At 44.8% G+C, this 26,376-nt stretch overlaps 1 protein-coding gene and 1 non-coding gene across 2 annotated transcripts; one reads left to right on the top strand and one right to left on the bottom strand.

Moving 5' to 3' along the window:
- Positions 1-25,620, bottom strand: LOC129388291 (uncharacterized). Its single transcript, XM_055078441.2, has 5 exons — positions 25,425-25,620; positions 24,265-24,523; positions 15,247-15,553; positions 8,759-9,110; positions 1-1,695 (listed from the first exon to the last, which is right to left on the bottom strand). The coding sequence occupies exons 1-5, from the start codon at positions 25,472-25,474 to the stop codon at positions 1,296-1,298; spliced, it is 1,368 nt and encodes a 455-aa protein (XP_054934416.2). The 5' UTR covers positions 25,475-25,620; the 3' UTR covers positions 1-1,295.
- Positions 18,724-18,798, top strand: TRNAS-GGA (transfer RNA serine (anticodon GGA)). Its single transcript has one exon. It is a non-coding gene; the product is annotated as a tRNA-Ser (tRNA).
- Positions 25,621-26,376: the final 756 nt, after the last annotated feature.

The following is a 26,376-nucleotide window of genomic DNA, read 5'->3' as shown; positions in this document are numbered from 1 at the left end:
TGCAGGACACGTACATTTTATTGTTTTACCAGATAAAAAGAAATCGAGGAGAAATGAAGTGCACCGATATAAACAGCAAGGCAAACGCAATGAAACAAAAAGTATTTTCAACAATCGTCAATGTAATAAAAGCAGACAGATGTCGTAAAGAATTCTAATTTTAAGACTAGGCGCACAAAAATGACATCGAATGCGACTAAAGCTTTCCTTGCAATGAAAAACAGCACCTGGAGCAAATGAAACCATCTGAACAAATGCAATCGGGTTCGTATTTATTGGACTCTATGTATTGAAATTGCGGGATGGGGATGCATAAAAATTATTAGCTATATATATATATATATATATATATATATATATATATATATACACATATATGTACACTTATGTACGTATGAATGCATATATACGAACTCCATGGAGCGCGCAATGATTTAATTACCTTGTCCGTGTAGCTGCTTTGGCTAAGCATCAATCCTGAGGGACATCATTGCGACATCAATATAGCTTATTGGAGTTATTTTAGACTAATACCATTGCGATTTGGGTTTTTCATAGTGCCCATTGTCCTGCGCGTATGTCGCCCATTTTCTCTGTCGTACAGCAACACCATCGACCCTTCGTTACAGCGTAGTCTCTCCACTATATGATTCAAGTGTGGCCTCAATGAGGTGGAAATCGCAGCCATACGAGTATTAAAATACGTCTACTCTTTCATTGTCTATAATGAGGCGTTCCGTACTCTTATCATGAAAGGACCTCAATTACTACTCCAAAGACGCTTCTGTGTTTAGATTTGGCAGTTTGTATATCGGCTGTTAAAGCATTTCAAAAGATTCTGACATTCCTAGACGCCGTTTCGATTTAAACAAGCCGTGACTGCACAAACGCATCTGCTGAAACAATTACACATAACCCGACGACATACATTTACAAGTGCTTTCATCTGGCATCCAATGATTACTCTCTGTTGTGTTAGGCTCACCATTGCTTCACGCAAGCGGCGTGACTAATTTCGAATGTTAGCCCTGTCACAAGCAAAAATGTATTTCGAAAGGTGGATAGAGTCCCTGCATTTTCGCATGCCTCTAATGCAAAATAAACGCCAGTTTGTCAATGTATAAAAAATGCTCTCTTGGAACAAACATAACTTGCTGACGTATCTGCTCTCAGGCACATTCTTAGATCAGCTGTCAGCGTCCTACAATGGCGAGAACGGCATCCTTTACGTCTACAAGAAATTGCCGTTAACATTCCAAAATCTTTTGCAGTTCATCTAAACCCTCTCCTCAAATCTACTGACGCTGATCATCTTCGTCAGGCATGCAAACTCTGGAAAGCACATGCACAATATTGCTACCAAGCCTTGCATGGTGCGTAACACAAATTATGTACGGCACCAAGCCACCTGTGGAACATGTCAGCTCGCGACGGGCGCAGAGTGTCGGTAATATGCTTGTCTCAACACCGGACGTTGTGCATATGCCACGATGGTTGCAGTGGCAGCGCAGGAAGGGGGCGTAGCCTGCGTCGACCTCGTACCTCCATCTCCGAAGGTCAGTGCAACAGCGTTGCGTCAAGTTCAGCAAGATTTCTCGAGGCTCCCATGGTCCAGTGCCAGCGTTGTTGAGGTGTATTTCTAGGTTGTGCAGAAAGGGCATGTCCCTGATAGCATCCAATGTTCTTGCGAGGTTCCTAAAATTGAGTTAGGACAAGCAGTTTTTCTCTGCACCTGATGCTATGATTGAAATGAGTCTAGGAGAATGATTGCCAGCGACTCAGCAGTGAATATAAATGGAACATTGTTCGCAACAACAGCCACATCACCATAAAACAATCACATTAAGCTTTGTTTTCTTTCAAGAACTAAAGTCCAAGAAAAAAACTTCCGTATTCTACCACTGCAACTTACCCGTGCTATTGTTAGGCGGCGAATGTATTTCCTTGTACACATCGTTGGTTAAACAAGGTAAAATAAACGGACGAAAAATTTTATAGGCACTAAAAGCCATAATATTGTGCACCGCCTGAAGAGTGAACAAGTGCAACGGCCAGTGCAAACGAGCGCTCAACACCATTCTAATATGACGCCCAGTGCAACTCTTTTCTATAGATAGCGACCCGATTTGCGTGTGTATGTTGCTTTGGCAGTCTTCCTAATTCAAAAGGCCGCAGAATCCATGACGCGAATAGTGTCAACAATGGTGTGATTACTAGTGAATCAATGTACCGATGCTCCGTATTGCCACTATGGAAACCCATGTACGTCATGCGCTGCCAGCAGCACACCACTCTTACGCTTCCATGGCGAAATACCTTGCTACCAAGCAGCGCCGCCGCGAAGTCCTCAAAAATTTGTTGGCGCGGTCGCCCAGCTCAAATCGGTGGCACGCCGGCGATTGTGCGACGCGCTCGTCTCTCACGCCTGCTCTGGGCCTGTTTCATGTTGGTGGGCGCCTGTCAAAGCTTAGATTCCGCCGTCCGCTAATGTCGCTGCGAAATTCATCGCCAAATTAAGTGATGTTTAGAATAAAAATGACGGTCACGCCAGCAGGCCACCCTATGAAGCCATAATACCCGCGATCGAAATGCTACGCAAGTAAACAAACGTTTTGAAAAAGCGTGGCACCCAGCTGCCAAATGTATAGTATATAGAGTTGGCACATCAAATACGTTTAGCCGATAGTTAACGAGAATCCCTTATTGCCAAAAAAATGCAAAAACGAATTCTTTACGGCATCTTTAAGAAAAAAAAGTTTACACGGTGTTTTTTATACAAGTTGACGCTACAAAGGTCGTGCCACGAAGCTGCAGAATTTGTTGTCTGTTATCGGCATTTCGTGTGAACTAATATTTCGAAGTCCAGTTAGCCTTGCCACAAATAAAACTGAATTTAGGAATGTGGACAATGTGGACATTTCGCCGCACCTGCAGCGTAACATAAGCGGTATTGTTCAGCACATAAAACATGCCCATTTTCAACACAACGTTGAATTGTGCATGTTTTCAAACAATTTGTTAGAGAAACAGTGGGCATAATATGCAAGCAATATATATATTTTCCTGCATGCTGCTTGCTCTTGCTTTCCATCTGCAGTCAGTGAAAGAGCGAATCATTGGCCAATTTCACAGGCAATTGTTAGATTATTCTCAGCAAAATACACGTTGAAATCTGAAGCGATAATGAAACTATGGTACAATAATAAAGACACCATAAATAATTTGCCACGAAAAAACTGTAATAAATAAAACTCAACCAATTCATGAAAACGCATTCCTGATACCAAAGTATCTGTCTATCCTACAACCCTTATTAAGGTTTCTGGACGCATGGTAATGACCATGACTACATCACTACTTATCCGAAGATCAATGGTGTGACGAAGTCTACTTCAGAAACATCTTCGCTGAATTGCCTGATCTGCATTTCTAATACGTATGGAGGAAGCGCGTAAAAATCGTCTAGCTTGGAACATGGATATTAAGATCAGGCGGACTATTCAAGAATTGTCGAGCAAATTCCAGTTATTAACTTAACATGAACAGTACGATGAGCAATTACAGCGACTTCGAGCCGGCCGACGAAAAGCAGAATGCAGATACCGGCGTACCAAATCAATCCTACATCTTAGGGAGGCTAAAAGCACTCGGAGCACGATTGAGCGACTTGTTGAAATATACCAGGCCCGCCACCGGAAAATATAATAGGAATTCCCGGATCCACGTAAGCAGCTTTCACAAGTCTCGATCTGTGTACAAGATATCGGACGCCTCCTCAGCAGTCCAGTGTGGCTCTTTCAGGGCCCTTGCTATTCATCAGCGATGTCGCTAAATGACACTGGTGAAGATTTCTCGGCAAGGCTACAAGGCACAGAATTCTGCTATGCTACAATTTCTCCAGTCGCTACACTTTGTTCACGACATGTACAAATAAATATTCTGCTGTGTATAATAGACTTGGGGGTTTCACTAGCGGCGTACCCGCGCTTGTCATGTATAGAATTTGATGGAATCACATATTTGAGTCTTGGTAATCTGGGCTCGAATTCTCGAGATAACATTGTCAAATTTTAAAGGAAAACATGGCAGGAAGGGTGAGTCACTCAAAATGAAAGTAAGCCACCTTGTTCTACATTTAATGCCTGGCAAGTCTCCATTAGGTTCCACATTGTACCGAACAGGTGCACTTGCCAGCTACGTTGGGAAAGTTATGAAGAGGAGGGCAATGAAGCGCGTTCAACGGCGTCGTGAGAGCAACAGGGTCTCTATGAGCTATGCCTGTGTTTCAACGTCGTCGATCAAGACAGATTGTGATGTATCTCGTGACGTAGTTGCAACGCCAGATAATCCTTAAACGACTAACCGCGGTGCTATTTCGATACCTCTGGGAGCATACGATACGATAACGTGACTCATGAAGACACACCGGACGCCTTAAAAACTGTAGGGATTGGTGGTCACATTTACAATTCAATGTGCACATATACGTTGGAAAGTTCTTTGTCGTATCCGAAATGGCGGAATATTTTAACAGCGCAGCCGCTTAAGCTTTCATTCTGCCGTGGAGCGTTATTAGAAAAGTCAGCTCAGCTCAGAACTGCGGTGCCTCGCGTTGCCTAGCAACCACCTGCGATAATCTCGGCTCATCTTCTCCTTGCGTACGTGCTGCGGCTATGGGAAGACTGAAGAAACTCAGCACGTCCGAAGAAGCGGCTTACAAGGAAGGGCACCATACTGCCAAGCGAATAGCGATGCTTCGCCGCCAACCTGAGCTGGAACACCCCGCGGAAGCTGTGGCTGAGAAGAAGCGCCGCCGAGTAGAGGATTTAGAGTTTCAGTCCGGGGATCACAAGAGTCGCCGCCTGAACAGTCGATGTCGTCGAGAAAGGGATCGCCGCCTGCGACTACTCGAAAACTTCCACGGTCCAGCCCACCGAAAAACGGGGGGCGCGAACGGCCTCCGCAAATTTGTGGGCATAGAGTCACTGAGCCGACAAACCCGAGTTTCCGGCCAGAAACTACGAACGCTGCCGACTGAATGCTGGGCGGCACCGGGAATCGGTTCAGCACTCACGTGTCACCGAGAATTTAAAACGCCAAGCTTGCAAATCCATGGGAGGTGTGAACGGCCGCTTCCAGCGTGAATTCCTCAGCATAGAGCTTGGGCACAGCTGCCGTGTATGTTACCGGCTCTGGTTCGGTGTGAATCGATCCACGGTGAGCTCGGCGAAGCCTTGCGCGACGCAACTGACAACGGCCGGACGTTGACGACGAGGAGAGGATAGAAAATGATAACGACTGCTACTGAAGCGCTGCACATAATAAATTGACATGCACGTCCTGTGGTTTGTATGCGGTTATCGGAGGGGGCGGGGGACTGGGTTTTGTGTGGCTTGCCGGCCTGGCCGTGTACGATATCGCAAAAACTTCGCGAAACTTAGCAAATGGCGGCGACACTTATTATGAGCGTAATTAAGCCATGCCTCACATCGTAAGACTTAGCAAAGCCTAGCAACGCTTGGAATGAGCCTAGCCATGCCATGCATAACAACGCAAAACGTAGCGAAACCTAGTAACACTTAGTGTGAACCTAGCCAAGCCATCCATTACCTCTAAAAACATACGAAAACCTGGCAACACTTAGTATGAACCGTCGCTAGCCATGTATAACCTCCCAAAACGTATGAAAACGTAGCAATACTTAGCGGAAGCCTGAACTAGCTCCACTGTGACTCAGCCTTGCAGCATTAGCGAAAAATTCCTACATTTTTTTTTTCTATGACAGTTTTGCTGTTCCGCCAGGTGGGGTTCTAAACGCTATACATTCAAATGCTTCCCAACAGATCTTTGGGAGGCAATATTAAGAAAAATATGGTTACCTACTATACTGAGGACACACTGCAGATGCCCTTCCGATCTAACACCAATATATTTGGGGGAGACTGCAAAAGGCTGTGGCGAAGGTATCTGTCTCTACAAGAACAATGCATACTGCTTTGACCAGAACAGTGCTCTGTGGTTGCCTTCACGCGCTAGACCAATGGTATAATAAGCCGTACGTATGAATAGGCAAGCAATCCAAAATAAAAGAACAATAAATTTTGGGGGATCGTCATTGATAGGGAGCTTATTTGGCCTCTACGAATCATGTTAAAAAGAGGCTCACAGGACTTGTTCACCTAACCGCACTTCATCGGGTGAAGTCGTGGGATACTTCATTGCAATCTATTCTGCTACTGTATCACACATTTTTGGAGCTTCCTATGGTATTGCACACTTGAGGAGGAAAACTCTTGTGCAAGCAACATTCGCAACATTTTGACGCCTCCCACCTCAAGCATTCCGGATGTATCTTGAACTTTCGATGCAGACATCTATAGCTGCCACCAAAGCCATCATGCGTGTTCACCTGATCACGACACATATTTGGTGTGCTCATGAAACACGTAACATACGCAACTCATCTTCCATCGCACCATCTGGCTTGCCTACCTACAATGTGGACGTCTACAACGCACGCAGAGATCTTTACACTGTACCCTGACTCTCTGTCATTAGCTTGTGCACATGCAAGAAAACAACCGTTTTTTTTTTCGATGTATACACCAACCCAAGGTACACCTCACTATTCCTGAATTGAAAAGCAAAACTGTTTAACAGGGAGAGGCGGGGTAGTTGGTGGTCAATAATGGAGTGCATCATGTAACCACGCAAACGACAACGGACGAAGAAGAAAACACACAGGACAGGCGCGGACATCGGCGCCTGTCCTGTGTGTTTCCTTCTTCACCCGTTGTCGTTTGCACGGTTACATAATCCATTCCAAAGGCAAAGCTGTGGTGGCGTGAAGAGTCGGGAGAAGTTACCCAACAATTTCTACACGAGGAGCACTACGCCCCATTCCGCGTTCATACTAACGGTTCTCTCAAATGTACGTGTTCGACACGAGCAGTCCACATGCCAGAAAACCTTATGTAAATCCAGATTAAGAATAGCTGTCTGGCGAATGCTACGGAAGCACAGCGTCCGACGCTTCGGTTGGCATCCGAGTTCATTATTGAAAGAGCAATCATACGGACATTCTAAGCGCACTTCCACCTTCGCCGTCGCCGTGATGTACAGTATGAAGGCCAAGTGGGATAACACCGTGGCTGCGGGCCGTACGCTTTAGTTGCGAGTGGAACAATGCGAGGTTGATCCGTGAATGGTGGCTTGCACCTCGAGCAAGGCAATGGAGGAAGGGGGTGCATTCTGCTCCGGTGGCCTGTGCGTATCGCGCAGCTGAGCGCGGACACGTGGTCCCGATTTTGAAAACAATCTGATGAGTACAGAGTCTAGCTGCACGGAGGGCTGGTAGCTTTGTGTGCGCTGTATTATCGCCACTTTTTTCGTGGTGTAGCGAGAGGCAGCAAGAAGGTTGATTCGCTCGCGGCTGCTGCCACTCTTCCGCACGCCACCCTTTCGACAGCGATTGTCCGCGCTCATCTAGGGACACCTGTTTGTTTGCCTGTGCGCGCGTCACACCATGCTTGCCAGTTAGTAAGCAAGTGTTTAAGAGTTTACACAGCCGATAAAACGACTATAGTTACCGTGTATAGTCCTGTAGTAATTTGCTAAATGAAATGAACCTTGTCCTTCTGGACGAAATTGCTAGGTTTTTCTGTAGAAACCCCCTCAGCCCTACACTATTTCTTGGGATTTAAAGGCAGCCTTTTAGTTTTACCAAATCTAAATAGGACATGTTCTCAAAGAAGTGTGATATACTACAATGACACCATCAAGGAGCCGTTCAAGGACATCGCCTAATTTTTATCCTTTGCATCTGGTACACTATGGTGACTTTGAATATCCTTGCGCTAACTAATCAGCCAAGTTTCCCTAAGGCAGCGGAATATCTGGTTGAATTCCACTTGCAAGAGCTGGAGCAGCAGCTAGACTTCATTGTTTCATGTAAGTCGATCATTTCCAAGAACAGTCGCATACATTAATTTCCCAGCTCCTGACTTGACAATCAGCTTGCAACCTCAGCTATCAATGTGTAAAGAAATTTGTACCGACTGTTGATTGATAAGGCATTTAACAAGTCACTCTTTCATTTTAGCATGAACTGATAGCAATACCTGTGGAAGACTTGGAACTGTGAAGGTACCACAGCACATCTGCTTATCTGTCTATCTTACGGTAAAGAGAAGCGAGTTAAGTGTAGCATGTTAAGGATACTGCACTGAGGGCCACTATCAGAGATAAATACTTGGACAGTGGCCACAGTGAATGTGCGCAATGGAGACGACAGCGCTAGTTTGCTTCCGGATGTCTGCAGTCCTGCGAGGTATGCTTTCATAGTAAAATGTCCCACTACAATTTTCGGCGCCAAATGTAGATTCTGTGCTCGTTTTTTGTCGCTCCTCGTCACATGCTTATACGCACCTCTTCTAGCGCTTTTACAATTAGGGATATCTGTCTTAGTTCCTAAGTTTATAAATATTTCCCCTTTTCTTCATACAAGGCATTGAACCCAACTTTTTTTGCTTGCCCTCTAAGCCTTTGAGTGTGCGTGTCTTACTCTCAGCGATAGAAAAAAAAGCCACAATAATTTCACAGTAGGTAGTGTAGTGGTGGAGTTAGCAGATTCATGCGAAACTTCGAACAATTCGCAGTAAACGTTTCTCCGTTAAATTCCGCATACAATCTCTTGTAGAAGGCGTGGATATTTGGGGCGCTACTTTCCTGAACAGAAAGGAAGAAATAAAAAACCTACCTATTCTCAATGTCCAATTCGAGACGAACATCCACCCGGAGCAATTCACGTAACATCTCCTGTCCTCGGACGTCAAGATTTAGCAGAGCGATGTCTTGAAAGCATATACGGCCCTGTTCAACAATCCTTGGTCGACATAGATTACGCAAATACGGTAACACAAAGTCTATCCACGGGTCACGAAATGCAGAGACTTCAACGTCAATCACTGCGGTTCCGTCTCGCAAACTGAAGCCCCGGTAGAAGTGTCTGGGAGAATGGGAGACTGCCGAGACTCTCAGGGTCAAGCGGTGAATACAAATGTGAAGAGCCAGCAGCGCCCTTGTGAACGTTTCCCATTCGGCAAGATGACCTGCGAATAACAATGGTATGAAACTATTTCATTTCTCGAAAGTGTGGTTGTTTCGAATATACGCGTATAATAGAAAACTCACTTAAAACAAATGTTTATGAATGCTAGCTGGCAATAAAAATGTTCTCTTCGAATTCTCTGCCCGAATCATGACATTTAATCAGACAGCCGCAGCCTACAGTGCGTCTGCTCCTGTTATAATGGTCATCGTTCAGGAAAAAAATATTTCTGCGATTTTAAACATTAAACTTACGCACAAGCTGTTCGCTATACTAAATGGATCTCTGGCTGGCTGGATACCGTACTTTCTTTCCCAGCGTTCGCAATATGTATGTTTCAACTCTACTAACTCACCCTTGATGCCTGTTTCATCAGGTGTCCTCCAAGGTCGAGTACTGGGTCCTCAGTTATTACTCCTTTATAGTTAAGGTCTGCCCCTAAAAACATCAGTTAATATACGCCTTCTTACTGGTGATTGCGTTTGATATGCAAAATTTCATCATGTTGTCCTTAACGATTATTTTGCTGACTTCTGCAACAGATCCTAAGAATGGCAAATGAATATCAAGTTTTCCAAAGCTGTTTCCATATCCCTTACACGACGCTAATCCTCTTTCTTCATTGCCTATGCCTTTAGGAATATTACTTTAAATAGCGTCTTCGAATTGAAATATTAAGGTATCCTACTGACACACGATTCCTCATGGTCGAAACACATTGATGTCCCCTGTAACAAGGCCCTTAAAAGATTGTGTTACTTACATCGTAAGCTGCCGTCTCGCACCTAAAGAAACTAAACTTCTTATATATAAATGCTTCATATGCCCCATCCGCGAATATGGCTGCGTTGTATGGAACCCATACAAACACTGTGACGTCAAAAAATGGAATCAGTGCAGAAAAAGGCAGTGTGTTTTGCTTGTAGGAGACATGACAAGGAATTTTCGCTGTCTAACTCTGTTCCCCTATTTGGTCTCACTCCTCCTACAGAGCGTCGCAAACTTCAATGTCTGAAAGTTCTTCACGCATTAATCAATCCTCCTCGCCTTTCCTCTGTAGATAACTACCTTACTTTTTCCAAATCGTCATGCGTGAGTCATCAGTCTCTAAATATCTCAACCTTTTATGCCCGCACTGATTCCTTTAAAGACAGTTTTCTTCAGTCAACTATTGAAGTCTAGATTTCATTACCGGGCAACATTCGTTCACTACCACTGAAACAATTCACGCAAGCTTGCTTATAAATGTTGTATGTTTGTTGTTCATCCCATTCCTGCAATAGTCACATTGAGGCTGACGTATGTAAAAATAAAATAAAATAAATAAATAAGCTGTTCAACAAATTGAAAACACGAATGAGCACTGAAATCTGCAGATAGCATTTTAGGCATGAAATACACGGGTATAGCTACGCAAGAAATGTAAACCGAATAACACTGCACTAAAAATCGCCCAATTAGGTTCCTTGTTCCTAGTGTATCGTGGATAGTGTGCTGTTATCATGCTGTACATAACACTCGGGGCCAACCGGCCACACAGAGTGATAAAAACTAACCTTTACATATTTCCTAAAATTAAAATGATGATCGAAGTTCAAACATAAGCTATGCGGTCAAGTTATTAGCGTGATCGTAGCCGTCTTGCCTGAGTAATGCATACAGAAAATAAAATGTGTTCTCGGATGTCTCGGAACACCGGCATACTAGAAGAACTACAATAAATATGTTTGTGGGTAAATAAAACTGCCCCTTAGTTTGCAATAAAAACATTCCCTGTTGCTGCAATACCTAAAATAATAAATGTTTCATTTTAATTATTCAGGTGTTCGGCGGCCTTCTAAATTTGAGGCATCATGGCCGCACAACTTATGTGCAGGCTTAGGTAGATTTGACGTACACCTCAGCTCCAAATTAAAAAAAAAAACAAATTTAAATTTGATCATCTGACACAAATGTTGCAGTGGTGGCCTCACCTTTTTTTGTGTAGAGTGAGAATGTACGCCTATTCTTGACGAGTGAAGTATCTTGAAAGAGCACGATATCCGCGAACACGTCATTTCGCGCAGTTCATGTTCAATATTAAGCAGACCAGCGTGTGAGCGCCATATTTAACATGAATTGAGGACCTAGGTGACTTGCGCAAGAACTCAATATAGGCAAACAAAGAAAAATCCAAGTCGAAACGTATGGATTACATCCTTATTTGTGAAGACACATTTAGGCGGTCCTTGAATAAATTATATGCACTCAATGTTTTACAGCAGGTTGCTCTCAGTTTTCCAGTCGACTGAGCCAACTCGCTTAAGTAAAGCTACTTTTTATGCGTTCAAAAGGTGGTACTGCCACTTGCGAACGCTTCTTTCATTGTTAGCTTATGAAGTGCGACAATATTTGATTGTCTAGCATTCTTTACGTTTCTTTACAAAAAGAACCCTTACAGAACTACTCGTGGTTAGAGACCTTTAGCATGTTATATTATGTTACTTGCGAAGTTTCTGTAAACGTTTGTCTAAATACTTATCTCTTCTTAAGATCCAATAACATTTAAATGCACTTTCGTGAAACATCAATTACAATGCTATGGATGCGTAGTTTTACCGCAAGCAGCCAACACCAGGTGGCCCCTAGAAATAATTTGGTAGAGAGACCGATAATGATTGTGAGGGTGAAACAGCAATAAAAATCTTCGAAATGCTGAATCTCGCTGTTTAGCGCACACAGTGATGATGGTGACCAGAATACCCAATGGATGGTTCGTGCACATGAGTGGACCTAAATAACTCACCAGCATTATCATTTAATGACAGAAGGAGAAAGCAAATTAATGACCTGACCCCTTGCCAGGGTCTTGAATTTCCGACCTTGCTGTTCGAGATACTGTCATGGGCCCTATTTGTTTGTCGCTTGTAGGCAACTTCTCGTCTCTTGTCTTCGTCACAAGCTCGACCATCATCACGATGATGTAGGCAAGTAAGAATCAGGCAGAGAAATCAGGCGAGCCAAATCCCTATCAATGTGGCGCGCGAGGGCTTATTGGTCAAAATATGTGTAAACTTAAAATATTGGTATTGAATACTCATTAAAATAGGCCAAAAAATAAAATAACTGCGTAAATAAATAAATCCTGCGTTTTTATTTCTTTGTTGTATCGGCTTATTTTCACAAACATTAATTGTTCATCTGCCTATTCCTAAAGTTTATGTACTACGTGGCGCCGTTCGTCAGACTGATATTCCAGTCAGCGCCATGCTCATGACTGCGACTGGCTAACGCTCCTCTGACTAGATCTCGTGCCTATAAACGGATGCCCAGGAATGTGAACCTGTTAAGAGCTGTCACCCTAGCTCGATTAGTAGAGGAACATATGCGTTGGGCAGAGTGAGTTTCACCGCCATCGGCGGGTAAATTGTATTCTTATCCTTTTCCATTTACTTTGGTCTTATCGTTTGCATATTTAATTATAACTAAAACATGCTATCAATATGCTTTCTTTGACTGCAGTAGCTGTTGGGTTCGTACGGTCGCAATTACAGGGAAGCTGTAGGTGAGTTTTCGGCGTTGCCCTGATGTTACTTGCAAAGTGTATCAGTGAAAGGGCTCTATCCAGCCCCGCATACCGTATACTCTGGGTGGGAGGGAAAGCCTGCGAGGATGAGCTAGGAAGGCTGACGTCTTGATGGACGTCATATTCCCGCGCGCGTAATGTAGGAGGTCACGTGATCAAGCGTATACCGGGTGGGAGGGGGTAACGGGGAGGTGAGCGCGCGGTATAGATTTCAAGCTCGCGATTGGTGAAAGGAGGAAGTGCAAGCGCCGAGGCTGCTCGTGGCTTTCCTTGTGGTTGAGAGCCTGCTTTCTTGACGGGCCCTATTTTGGAAGTAATCGCCACGAGGTGCAAATAATGGTTGAGCGAATGTGGCTCGTGGCGTGATGTGCACGCTCGCCGTGCACGCTTACTGCTAGAGATTGCGTATTTTCAAGTTCAGGAGAGACGTTGAAGCGTGAAACCGGCAGAAACGTTCAATCTTGTCTTCTTTCGCACTTGATCCTGCCAGCAATGTGAGAGCGAGTGTCATTGGTAATCGAGTAAGTCATATTCATGATTATCAGTGCGCGCAAGACATCACACTTCTAAATTTACTTAGCGAATGTTTACCCTTATATACACTGCCAATAAAAATGAACGTTTCTTTCTGCGTAGTTTATTACTTTGTTTTACCTATCAATGCTCTGGCTTTCAAGCGATCCGCGCTTTTTATGCCACACATCATATCTATGTTATGAGGATTCTCGAAAAAACAATTTGAAGATGAAGCAATCACTGGAGAATGACGGAATTATTTAAAGAGTCTGTGGGTCAGAAGGAGGTGATTCGCTCGATTACATTGTTCTCCGATAGCACAGCAAGTTACATGGTTACCAAGGCAAAACGCACTTAACTTATATGCTCATACGAATTGCTTACCGTTTATGCCAGAGCAAGAACGTAATGAAGATGTATAAAATTAGTATATAAATAGGACACGCCTCGGATTGGCAAGTGGCATTTCTTTGCGGTTTCCACCATATAAACATCACCCAAATCAGTCATAAAAAACAAGTCGTACGCAGTACATGCACATGGAAATGGTACATGGCACATGGATGGCACATGGCACATGGATTTGGAAATCAACATGTGTATTGCCTCCCTAATTAAGATTTGTCCGGTTTTTTGTAGTCATGTACTGCTATCTAAGAAACGAAGAGCAATTATGCGAAAAGGAGGTAGATGCTAAAATTTTTGTGCGCAGAGTATCGGACAGTTCCAAAATGTGTTAACTTTATGCTCTTGGTTTCAATAATAGGAAAAAACTAGCAGTCATGCTGCCTGAGTAAAGCCCTTCCTATTAACTTCAACTGCTACTGCGATCTATGCGGCAATATTGAGCTTTCGATGATATCCTATGTCTGTGTTATATGTCATACAATAAGAGTCCGAGTCGGCTGTAAATCACATTTGAAGGGCGAAGTGGCGGTGCCATGCGGGTTTATATTTGAAGTTTGCTTTAATTTGCCATCAAACTTCTTGGTTTTAGATACCTTCCGCTCACAAGCAACATATATCATTTTTTTAGCATAAACTTCGCAAGACTGACAATCGTGCAAAATCGTGCAAACATGTAGTCAACATACAATTCAGGCAACATGTGACACGTCTGCTACGCTGGTTGTCGAAACCATATCACTGAATAGGTAGGGGAATGAGTGCTAAAGTGGATTCACCGAAAATGAGACACGTCAGGGTGCCCGCATAACGAGTAGAAAGGATGGGCAATTAACGCATACATACGTCAAGCTCATCAAAATGTATTTGCAGAACGTAGTAATATTACCGTTGCGTTCTCAAGCCAAAATAGGTTAATTCTTGGCGGGAAGAGCAGACCAGGCTCACAGTCACTTTCTTTTTGATGCTGTCAGATTTACTGGGCTCGGGCGACTAACGGCTGGAGAGGCGAGCCCATGGCGAGCGATTTCACGGCAGAGTTCTCGCCGCCGCTCGCCGAAGGCTGCCAGTCACTGGAGGGAATACACAGCGCGTGGCCGTCCCTACTGTTTTCCGAGAATTAACTGAACCCAAACGAAACCGGCATACCTCTCGCGCAGTACTTCGTTTACCCTGCAGGCTCAGGGGAGGGGGGGGGGGGGGGTTACCAAAATATGACACTGTGCTGTAGGTAGAGGTATTTTATAGAATTCTGTCATTCGTTTGGTTCGTTTGATGACAATACGCGAACACTCCAAATTTACTGATGTGTTATATACACTGATCATTTTTAAATGTTTGCCTGTTTTTTAATATGGTGACATAGGCGTTATGCAGATAGCGAACGATAACGTGTAGGAAAAGTCCTCAAAATATGTTGGCATAGATATCTATGACCTGCCACTATTATAGAACTAGGAACGTAGATTTGGACAAAAATCCTGCGCAATGTAGCTTAGTCTACTGGCTCCAGGAGGTGCGTGAAGCATATGCGAAAGATAGAGGCACGCACATAGCCTCATTTATGGCAATGGAACTTTGTAAAGTTGTCGAATATTGCTAGATTTCTGGCGCATTGTTAATGATATTGGTCGTTCTTTCAGCTGCTTACGTGTTCCTTCCGCCGCTCCGGCTTCGTCATTGGCAAGCATTAGCGTAAGGCGGCAGGGCCCTTGTTCCAAGACTTCGAGGTCTGGAAGCACGCGCACTCGTATGCTTGCTTGGTTTTGCTGGCCGAGCGTCATCCTTCGTGTATGTGCGCCAACCAAGCGTTCCAAACTCGGGCCTGCGACGCGCCTTCGTGCGTTCGCAGTGGCGTCCCGAGCGTTGTCCTCTGTCGCCTGCTGCGGAGAAAGCGCACCGTCTTTCTGTGCTTCGGAGGCGCCGCTTCTGTTTCCCTCCCGTGAACTGTGTGCGCCCTGGAGAGGAAACGTATACGCTATTCTGGAGCAACAAAAGGAAATTCGTGAACAAAGTGTGTCAGGCACGACGTTGCTTCAAGCATTTACAATAGGAAAAAGCACAGCCTACGATATTAGTTTGCGTTATTCTGCAGAAACAGATATAGAGCTTTAGGTTAGAAGCCACCTACTGGTGAATTCTTCATCACCCTGCAGTCAAAGTTTGGCTGAGAGACGATGTATTGAGTCAAAACAATGCGGACCTATGCAGGTTCTTTAAAGAACACGTAAATGGTAAAAGCACACTTGCATACTTTCCACGCCTGAAGCCAGCCGCGAAAGGCTCATTCACAGTAGGCCAACGTAACAACGATCTCATATTGCCGACGGTCGGCGACACCGTTGTTTCCGTGCTGTCGGCGTTTCTACCACAATGTATCGACGCTGAGCTCTCAGCCGACCATCGGCAGATTGTTGGTGTGGGTAAAGTGTGGCACAGGTGCCGACACGAAGGAAGAAACGCTGTTGCCGACAGTTGGGAGACCGAAATTTGTCGCGTGTTCGCCTAGTGTAAATGAGGCTCGAGCATAGCTTGGCGTATTTACACAGGCTTTGGGAAACGTACATTTTTTAAGCTTGCATGGTATAACCACTCCTTTTCTTGCATCTAGCAATATTGACTGCCCGACGATCATCAGAGGCTTCATTTAAGCACCTCACCACTATATAAAAATTATTATATCGCTATTTACAGACAGCAGCATCTTTATTTCACGAGGAGCCCTACGTATCGCAGCATCTGTCTGCAACAGTACCTAGCGGACACTGGAGCTAAAATAAAACATATCCGGTACGAATAATGAATGCGACATCATGTGAAGAAATGAGTTCAAAGTAAAAAACTGAGTGGCCTTCCACTCTGTGAAGACATGGCCAGCGAAGTTGTTTTTGTGGGTCCCTAAATGGCGAACTTCATCTGCGCCGCGGGTCAGCCCCACATCGCACTATCTTCGGGATCGGCCCACGTCTGCTTCACCTTCGCCACGGGTCACCCCGGCATTTCAGTATCTTCGGTATCGGCCCACGTATGGGAAACTTTGTGTCTCCAAACCAACACGACCCTTGGGAACCTATCCATTAACAGATTCGCTATATTCTGCAGTAACATTTCTTATATCTTCGTCTTTCGCAAATAATTAGTATATGAATAATGACTATGACGAACGCGGCAGCAGTGGCACGTGAGCGTTTGCGTGTAGCGCCGAAGGGCACCAAAGGGCCAGCTGTGGAAGATCACGCGATGATGACACCTTCGTTTCAGCACACGGTTACGATCCTGGTTGAAGTAGCCCTAAACAGCTTCGGTGGAACAGGTTATACACTCGCAACGTAAGTGATCTCTCGAAAATTTTGCTTCTGATGAATTCTGTGAGGATTTTATTACCAACGCAAAAAATGTCACCGTGCAGGGACGGTGGCAGTTCTCTGAAAGAAGTAGTCGCTGCGCTAATTCCTATCCAGCGGCGTCATTCTCACTTTATGTGGGAGCTATATTGTCCAGCAACCAGGGCTACCAACACAGGGAGATTTCCTTAAATATAGAGATATGTAGCACTCTTAAGGTAAAGGGGCAATTTCTCGTAAATAAAAGGAAATTTTGCCGTAAAGAGAAACCGATGCCTCGATGCCGCGACGACCAATACGTGTAACTGCTACCACGAAGGCGTGTTTGCATTCCTGTGAGAACAAGTAATCCTCACGTGAACATGCTAAGTATGACTAATGGTCGAGGTGCAGTGTAATGAGGGCATTTTGATCGTTTGATAATAAGGGTGCCTTTTGATCGTTAATGAACTATTGCTGTTGCCGTTGTGCTGTTGATTTCTGTGAACTGTGAAGCAAATATTGACGTGTAACAGCAAAAAATGAAACTTACGCTTCAACCCCCAACCCCCCAAAAAACAAAGGAATATTGCGGCGTCAGCAAACAAAAACGCAGCACCAAGCACGAACAGCCGGTCGCTGCGCTGGGAATTTAGACATGCGTATACTAAACTTTAACACCAAGTGGCTAAGGACACAGCAACCTCGACAGAAATAGCAGTTGTGACGCGCTAGGGCGAACTTTAGCATGCAGGCAAGGTAAAGAAAATGGTCACGCAATTTTCTTACGCTAGATGACATTTACTGTAAACGACCGTAAGCACGTAATGGTGGGTATGCTCGACCGTGCACAGGAAAACGTTCCGCGCAATCGTTCTTTTGTATGTAGAGCAAAGTACAAGCATGCGGACGTACTCTACTGTGAGCATGGGGACTGACAACCTGCAATGCAACATCATTTCAGCTATAGTGAAGTAACATTTTATTTCAATATTTGATATCTAATATTGAAATGAATTTTACCAAGGTATTTGCCGTCTGCTTGCATGACAAAATTATTTAACATAAAGCATGTTGCAAAACTGAACTACCATATCTCGCAAAAAGGTAAGGAAATCAGGTTACCTTTTACATAGTTAGGGGGAAACAAGCTTCGGAGGTTGGGACTACTGCCATCAACAAACAGTAATAGGCCCTGCAGTGCTCTTAGCCCTCTTGTCATCGACATGCCTTGTTGCACCTATTGCGATTTAAGTGAGCTAAGTCAGGCGAGCAGCACCGCAAGACTCAAGCAGTTTAGAGTCTGGGACCAGGACGAATTTTTCTTCAACACTGAGGCTTTTCTTTCGAGGAACCCGTATGGCTTTTCTTTGTAGCAATTGCTACGAACGGGTGGGTGTCTGATTTTCAGTTCCTTAATTACTTCTCTCCACCTTGCGCGTTTCCGCAGAACTATTACGTCAGACTCTTGCTTTTGCTTCGTGTTGTTGACGAATTCGACTTCGCTTTGCCATCTGCTAGCCCTCTGGTTAGCTCAGATGGTAGAGCGGCTGCCCCGCAAAGGTGGTGGTCCGGGGTTCGAGTCCCGGATCAGGACAATTTTTTCTTCAACTGTGAGGTTTTTTCTTTCGAGGAACCCGTATGGGTTTCCTTTGTAGCAATTGCTCCGAACGGGTGGATGTGTGATTTTTCCTTCCTTAATTACTTCTCTCCACCTAGCGGGTTTCCGCAGAACTATTACCTCAAACTCTTGCCTTTGCTTCGTGTTGTCGACAAATTCGACTTCGCCCTGCCATCTGCTCGCCGCCTGGTTAGCTCAGATGGTAGAGCGGCTGCCCCGGAAAGGCGGTGGTCCCGGGTTCGAGTCCCGGACCAGGACGAATTTTCTTCAACTGTGAGGCTTTTCTTTCGAGGAACCCGTATGAGTTTCCTTTTTTAGCAATTGCTACGAACGGGTGGATGTCTGATTTTCCCTTCCTTAATTACTTCTCTCCACCTTGTGGCAAGATTCCAGCAGCTACAACCATTGGACGAGGTAAATTATGTCCACATACACAATGCTGCAACTCCTGCACGATGCCGCTATAAATCTGTTGTTTCACTTTCTTTTATTCTGCAGATGTCTCGCGGAAAGTTGAACGAGATAAGGAGAACAATAGACAGGGTAATAAAATCACAAACTTGGTGTACAAGTCTTGGTGGGACGTTAAAGTAAAACATCTAGACGACTGATCTGCGAAGCGACGGCGACTCGACTGACAGCAACATTCCAGGTGGGGCTTGTTTTTTCACAATTATACGGAACCTTTTCTGCTCCTAGACGCCAACTTGAGCTTAGCGGAGCTAAGCTTAGTAAGGAGTAGGGCCTCTATTGGGCCTAGTAAGCCCACCTGCCCGCAGGTATGGCGGATACAAACATGGAAGATGAAGATTTCGCTGAAAAGGAAGGAAACAATGCTCAAGACGACTTCGGCTGGCACGTAGTGGCTGCCACATGATCAGCTAGAGCATGACATCAAGAAAACCACCGTCGGTTGGAATGGTTAAGAATCGGGTTATCAAAGCTTCGAGGATGCCTCAACTGCCTGAGGAGCACACAAAGATCATTATACGGCCTCGAGGAGGGCTCAATTTGAACAAGGTGAGCACCACCACGATTGGTTCGGCAGTCATCGAGGCGTCCGGCCTAACGTAAGAGGAGGCCCGTGAAGACGTCTGCCCAAACTTCACTCAAAATATCATCGTAGTCAGCACACCTAAGCCTGAACACCCTGCGAATTACGTTAGAATCAAGCCTTTCAAAATTATGGAAGCGAAATACGAGGTTAATGCACATGAAGCGGCACCACATGCCACATTCAAAGGCGTCATCCGAAGAGTGGACATCAGAGACTCCAAAGCTATGATAACAAGTAATGTCGTGCATGACTTGAACCCGCTTGCGCTGGCTGGTAAGCGCATCAGGACGTCGGGATCGGACATTGTACTTTTCGGTGGACTCAGAGTGCCCAATTTTGTCAGGTATGGATCCACACTAGTGAGACGCTACCTTTACAGGAAGCAATTCGACGTCTGCTTCACCTGCGGTAGGGTCGGGCACCGCTCTGATGTGTGTCCAACACTTGACTTTGTTCAGTGCAGGGGATGTGGAACTCGCAACCCAGGAGACGAACATGTGTGTGTACCTAGGTGTAAATTTTGTGAAGGCATTCACCCTGCCGGCGACAAGTTTTGTAAGCAAAGATTTCAGGTCCCTTACGTCGTACGACTTCGTCGAAGAGAGCGCAACAGGACTCGGTCGTCCACAAGAGCGCAGACGGAGGCGCAATAGCTGGCCGTCAACCATCGCTCCGAGGATAGGGAGCACTCACGCTCGAGGAGTCGCACCAGATCCAGCCATCGTTCACTATCCCGGGAGAGAAGGCGCTCCAAGTCAAGGGACGCGCAGGTGCGCTTCGTGCAATGGGACTCAATACCTGGCGAGAAGACGACGCCAGGAACCACCTGGGCTGACTAAGTCAAAAGTATGGTGAGGGTTGCTGGGGGCGCCTCGGCGGCTGTGCGTGATGACAAAGATGCCAGAATAGAGCAATTATTTAAAGTAACATCTTTAAGAAAAGCTAATGAAGAATTTACCAGGCAAGTAGTAGAGCATCGTAAAAAAAGAGCAGTAGAGCCCTGCTAGAGTAGAGATAGATAGACCTGTAAGCAAAAGCAATGATCCAGGAGAATCCAGCTCCCCTGCCCCAAAAAGAGAGCGGTGAGTTTCGAGGGTGATTCAGTCTTCTCAGCCCTCAGCGAAATAAAAGAGGCAATTAAAGCGATAAGAGAGACAGTGGAAACGACCAACTTTAATGTGGACAAATTGTGGAAATAGAGGCTAACGGCGGAAAAAAAGACTTATGAAAATGGAGGCGCAAGGGGATGACGACGATGAGTATCTGCCATCGGAGGCGGATAAAATAAAGTCCATTCCTGGATTGTCGGGGGCCATCACAAACAGGAAAATAGCGGGTAATACAAAGGCAGCCTCAGCTAATAAGAATGGACAGTAATCATGGATTTAGCGTGTGGCAGTGGAATTGTCGTGGGTTCCAACACAAAAAAGCTGCACTGCGACAAGTGATCAGGTCATCTGAGGTCAGGCCAAAGGTAATTATGCTGCAGGAAACCTTAGCGGACGAAATTATGCTTACTCGGTCCAAAGTTATATGTACAGACAAAAAAATGGGGAGGGGGTTGGCGACCCTCATTGACAAAAAGTTGCCATACATTGAGCATGATATTCACCTTAGATATTCCTGGTTTGAATTCATTCTAGTTGAGATAATACTTTAAAAAAACAGAGGTAAGACGCAAAGCATTTTCTGCTTGAATATTTATAGCAGTCCTAACGACATGAGACGGAGGTTTAGAGCGCTCTTCAACAAGGTGCTTTCGGTTGCCAAAAACTCCCCGCTCATTATTGGAGGGGACTTTAATGCTCCCTATCACACATGGGGATACACTTGGAACACAAAGAAAGGAGAGGAGCTATGGAGTCTTGCCATTGATCTGGGGTTATGCTTGATTACTGATCCGGCGTATCCCACCTGTTGTGGCACGTCCACAAGCAGGGACTCCACACCAGATCTTGCTTTTGTAAACAATTCAAGAGGAGCCAATTGGGAAAATTCAAACTTGGATCTCGGCAGCCATCATTACACGATACACATAACCATACGCATACCGAGACAGGAAGCCAAAGTCTTCAAATTCACTGATTGGGATCAGTTCAGAAAGATCAGGGCGAACAGAAGAAAAGTGGGGCCTCTAGATGCCGAGCAGGAGCCCCTTCAGACATGGGTCATCCAGCTCAGAGAGGACGTGAAAGAGGCCACTAAAGAAATCAGCACAGAGGAAAGTATTGAAGCTACGGACAGCAGGCTGGCGCATCTGATTGAGGCCAAACAGTACTAATTTCCAAGAAATGGTTCATAATGTACTTCAAGTATTCCACAAATGTGGCTCAGGGTTAGTTTTTACACATGAAGTGCCAGATAAGAACGAGATACAATTTTTGATACGAGGTTCAAAATAACTGATACGCATGTGTGCTGAATGTATTGCCCAAGGTAAGAAAAACCACTTTTAAATTTTCCCTCCGCCCATTCCAAGGTGGTAAAAAATGGCACTGCGTTTTCGGTTCTATTTTCCGCACTTTCGAAATCGTGTTTTCACAAGGCGTCTGAGAGTTTATTAAAACAACTAGAGCGTTTAAGAGCGGCAGGTTTCCGAGAGGATGCTATCCGCATGACAGTACAGAACCTTGTTAAGCGTGCAAAATTAGGAGCACCCACAAGAATGAACAATCAAGAGCCTGTCGACAAGAAAAAAAGACTGGTTGTAATTCCATATGTGCATAAACTATCACACAATCTCAGGAATGTAGCAGGCAGATTTGATATAAAGGTTTGTTTTTTCTGCCCCTAACAAGTTGACCAAATTTGTGGTAAGATCGATAGGAAATTGGCCCAGGCTACCTCCACTCATGCCGGGAAAGGCTGTACTGTTAAGCATACTTCCCCGTTTGTGCACTGTAGAATAGCAGTTGTTTACGAGCTTCTATTTTCCTGCGTTCACGTATACATCGGTCAAACAGGTCGTTGCCTGAATATTATACTGTCTGAGCATAGGCGCTCACTAACGGGTAATGCCTACTCGGATGTCGCGCGGCATTGCTCTGAGCATGGGTGCACTCCAATATATAAAAACACCACAATACTTTCCCCGCATAAAAATCAGACCACGAGGGAGATTACTGAGGCGTTCTATATCAGGAAAAAAGGGTCGCGTTGTGTAAGCATGCCATCGGTAAATTTGCATGACAGTGAATTTGAATTTTTAAGCCGCCTCAAAGCGTAGCATTAGACTAAATGGTTTTGTGTGATTTTTGCCTGCGCACTGATAATGACGCCATAGATGGGAGAGCACGTGGCTATGGGTTGTGTACATAAGTGTGTGTATACCTTCGAATAAAGTTAGTTGTGAGTTCAGCACTATCCTGTGTGTTCCTGCCTTCTGTCATCGTCTTATTGCGCTGCCCCTTCAAGATGTTCAATTTAGCAATGTCCAAGGTTGCAAGAAATCTGGAGAAAATTGAGGGTATACATTCTGTAAAGAAGCATATACGGCCATTGTATCAAATTATCAAGGGAAGGTACAAGACGCTCTCACTATAATTACCAAGGACCCCATGGTGGCGGCAGATGCGGCAATTGCTCTAGCCATCAGGAGTAATAAGTGGGCCTGCATTTACAGTGATTCTAAATTCGCTGTAAAGTATTTTGATTAAGGCTACGTAGCTAGAGTTGCAGCTAAACTTTTTGAAAACATTGGGATTATGAGAACTGATATCCGATGGTTTCCTGCGCATATGGGGAAAGTGGACGAGACTCGGGTAAACGTTAACGAGGTTGCTCACGACTAGGCACGAGGACTTGCTAACCGTGACAGTCACAACCGAGCCGTTCACCATCAAGACAGGGAATCTAGACATCATTTAATAACATACAATGGCGTTACCAGAGATTACTATTTAGGACGCAGACAATTCCCATTGTCACATTCAAAACTGAACAGGGCTCAGGCAGTCTCACTGCGCTTATTGCAAGCGAGTACATATCCTACACCGTATAGCATTAATAAAATATATCTAGAGAGGGAGATTAAGATGAACTACAATGATTGTAATGGCATCATTGGAATGAGACATATGCTGGCGGGGTGTCCCGCGCTTCTACCCAACCTCGTTGAAGAATGGACACAGGGGGAGAAAAGGATTCCAAGCCCATTGTTTCAAGACCAACTAAGGGCAGTCCAGAGGGCCCATGCTGTCGCTGAAAGGCTTGGGCTGGCATTGCCAACGTGGGAGCGGCCTGCCTTGGCTTAAGAAGTCGAGCCTCCGCACCTCATTACAATAAAAGTTTACACACAACACACACAACACACACACACACACAACACACAACACACACAACACACAACACACACAACACACAACACACACACACAACACGCGCACACACAGCACACGCGCACACACAGCACACTGAGCTTAACACTTAATGTTGACAGTGTCACTAGTTTTACGACATTATTTATGCTTAAGTGAGTGAAGATCTTAAGAAGGTCACTCAAGGTATTAGATTTATGCAGTCGTCATTGCGGTGCCTTTCATCAAATTGTGCGCGATAAAATCCTATGCCAATTTCATACGCTGCAACAGAAACAGATCCTTTACGTTAACAGCACCTCTCCACTATATCTATTGTTTGCGAATTGAAATTTTCATAGTGCATACTTACATGCGTCTCATTCAGAACTGTGTTGGCAGGCGGATCTGACGTAGGCTGACGCAGTGCGGAACGCTGACAGGGTACACCACATAGGGTAAGTGCTCCCATCGCACCAAGTGGTACTTCACTACTTTCATTCAACCTTCCGAGGGGTGTGAACGACTGCGATGACCCTGCAGTGAAGAGACGCTCTCCTTCTGCTAGCCCCAGTGCTTCCGACGCAGCCAGCGGCTGTCCATGTCTGTTGGTGATGAGGCTGAATAACCGCCTGAAAGTGCAAGTTGTACAGTATAAGGGCTCTGTCTCTGAATACTTCCAGTTCAGAAAATTCTACATGACTGTGTACTTTGTCTACTTGGCGTATGGCTTGCACAGGCGGCCTTAATGTGAAATGAAAAATTTTCGTTCTAGACTTCCTCTATTCTTATGGAAATAAACTGAACGTTGGATTGAAGTGAACAACTTAGCAAGTGAAGCAAAGATAACAGGGTGGTTTTAAATTATGCTACAATTACCATTTACCATGCGCAGACCTTTGCTAGAAACACAGCTGTTCTGATGATTAAGAGCATCAACGCAACGTTGGGAAAATGCAATAGGCCTGTTCAGTGGGCCAGTGGAGTATTAATATATGTTTTTTTGTACACTTATCTTTTTTGTCGTATTGGTTTCTCTGTGATTAATGAATTTCCATTGACAGTGTTATTCCGGTACAACGGAATAACAAACACTACCTCTGGTCTTTTCATGTCTAGGTGCTATTATTGACTAACATTATCAATAGGTTTTTGCATGACTAAAAGGTATTGCTCATTCCGCATGTAATAAATAAAAAAGACAAGCAAGAGCTATCCCGTGTCAAAGAGCAAGCACTCTTGCCAATAGGACGTCGTGAAGATTTCCGGATCAGAGTGTGCAACCAGTCCCGCACAAAACAACACATGCAAGATCACCATCGATTTATTGTTAGTCATTCACAACTCTACAGTTTTACCACCAAAGCCATCTTTAGTATCTTAGAAATGCTTCTGAATGACACAATAGGAATTTTTCCACATCTAAAGGTTTTGTAAGACGTTGTCGGAATTTAAGCTTGCTTTAACGTCAGCTATTCCTATGCCCTGAAAAGTTATCTAAAGATAAATTATATTGCGCTAGGATCTACGTACCAAAGTTGTTCTAGAGCCGCCAATAGGCTTGACGGGTGGACAGCCGCCATAGCAGCCGCGTTAGCTGCTGGAAGACCGGTGCTGTCCTCATACGACCGCTGCGTTACTTGAGAAGCTGGGCTGATAGGAGACTCGACGGCGTCGGAAAAAGTAGGCAGCGGTTCTGGTGCAGCACCATGTTCATTTGACGCGACACCCACGCCTGCAACAGGAGAGAGTTCGTCAGAAATCATATATTTGGTGCCTTTCTTGAGAAACAAACTTGTTTAAAAATCATTGGCAGTTATATTTATGTAAGCGAACTGCCGTACCCTTTAAATTTGTTCTCATCAATATGGGAAAGACCGGCTATAAGGCAGTTATATATTGCTAGCAATGACATTTAGGTAGTGTGTTGTTCTATTGCTTAATTAAGTAGACAGAAAAATGTGTTAACGATGACATGTGGAGCTGGAAAATAGATATAATGAAATAGGTGTTGGTTAGGTGTTTGCTCAGTGTAGCGGCGGGAGCATCGTTGTGGAAGGCGCCAGCATCCCTCCTCGCCCACCAAAGCAACAGGAGGAGACGCGAATTCGAAGAGGAAAGCTGTCTATCAAACCGTTCAGATGTCCGCAAGCTCTCGCACGACAGCAAGGGCGTCCTGAAAATCTACAAAAGTGGACAGTCGGCGACGAACACACCCTGTAACTCGGTTGCGCTGTCACAAACGCCATTTCAAACAGCGCATATGTTTGAGCCGCGAGAGTAGGATCACAAAACTAAACAAGAGGACTAAACAAAGGATTTGAAAAGATGACGCCTGTTTTAAGTCTCTGCGGACCGTATCACTTGAACAAGCAAGCGTCTACGTATATATAAAATATAAAAATTGGCTAAGCTTTCTGCAATGTTCAGCATGCTCCGTTCATCTCTGCATGTCCGCATTGTCTGGGTATTGCTAATTGGCAAT

The sequence above is a fragment of the Dermacentor andersoni genome, chromosome 10, assembly GCF_023375885.2.
Source record: "Dermacentor andersoni chromosome 10, qqDerAnde1_hic_scaffold, whole genome shotgun sequence".
Lineage (NCBI taxonomy): Eukaryota > Metazoa > Arthropoda > Arachnida > Ixodida > Ixodidae > Dermacentor > Dermacentor andersoni.
The sequence above is the reverse complement of the archived record's forward strand: the minus strand, read 5'-3'. Positions and strand labels throughout refer to the sequence as shown.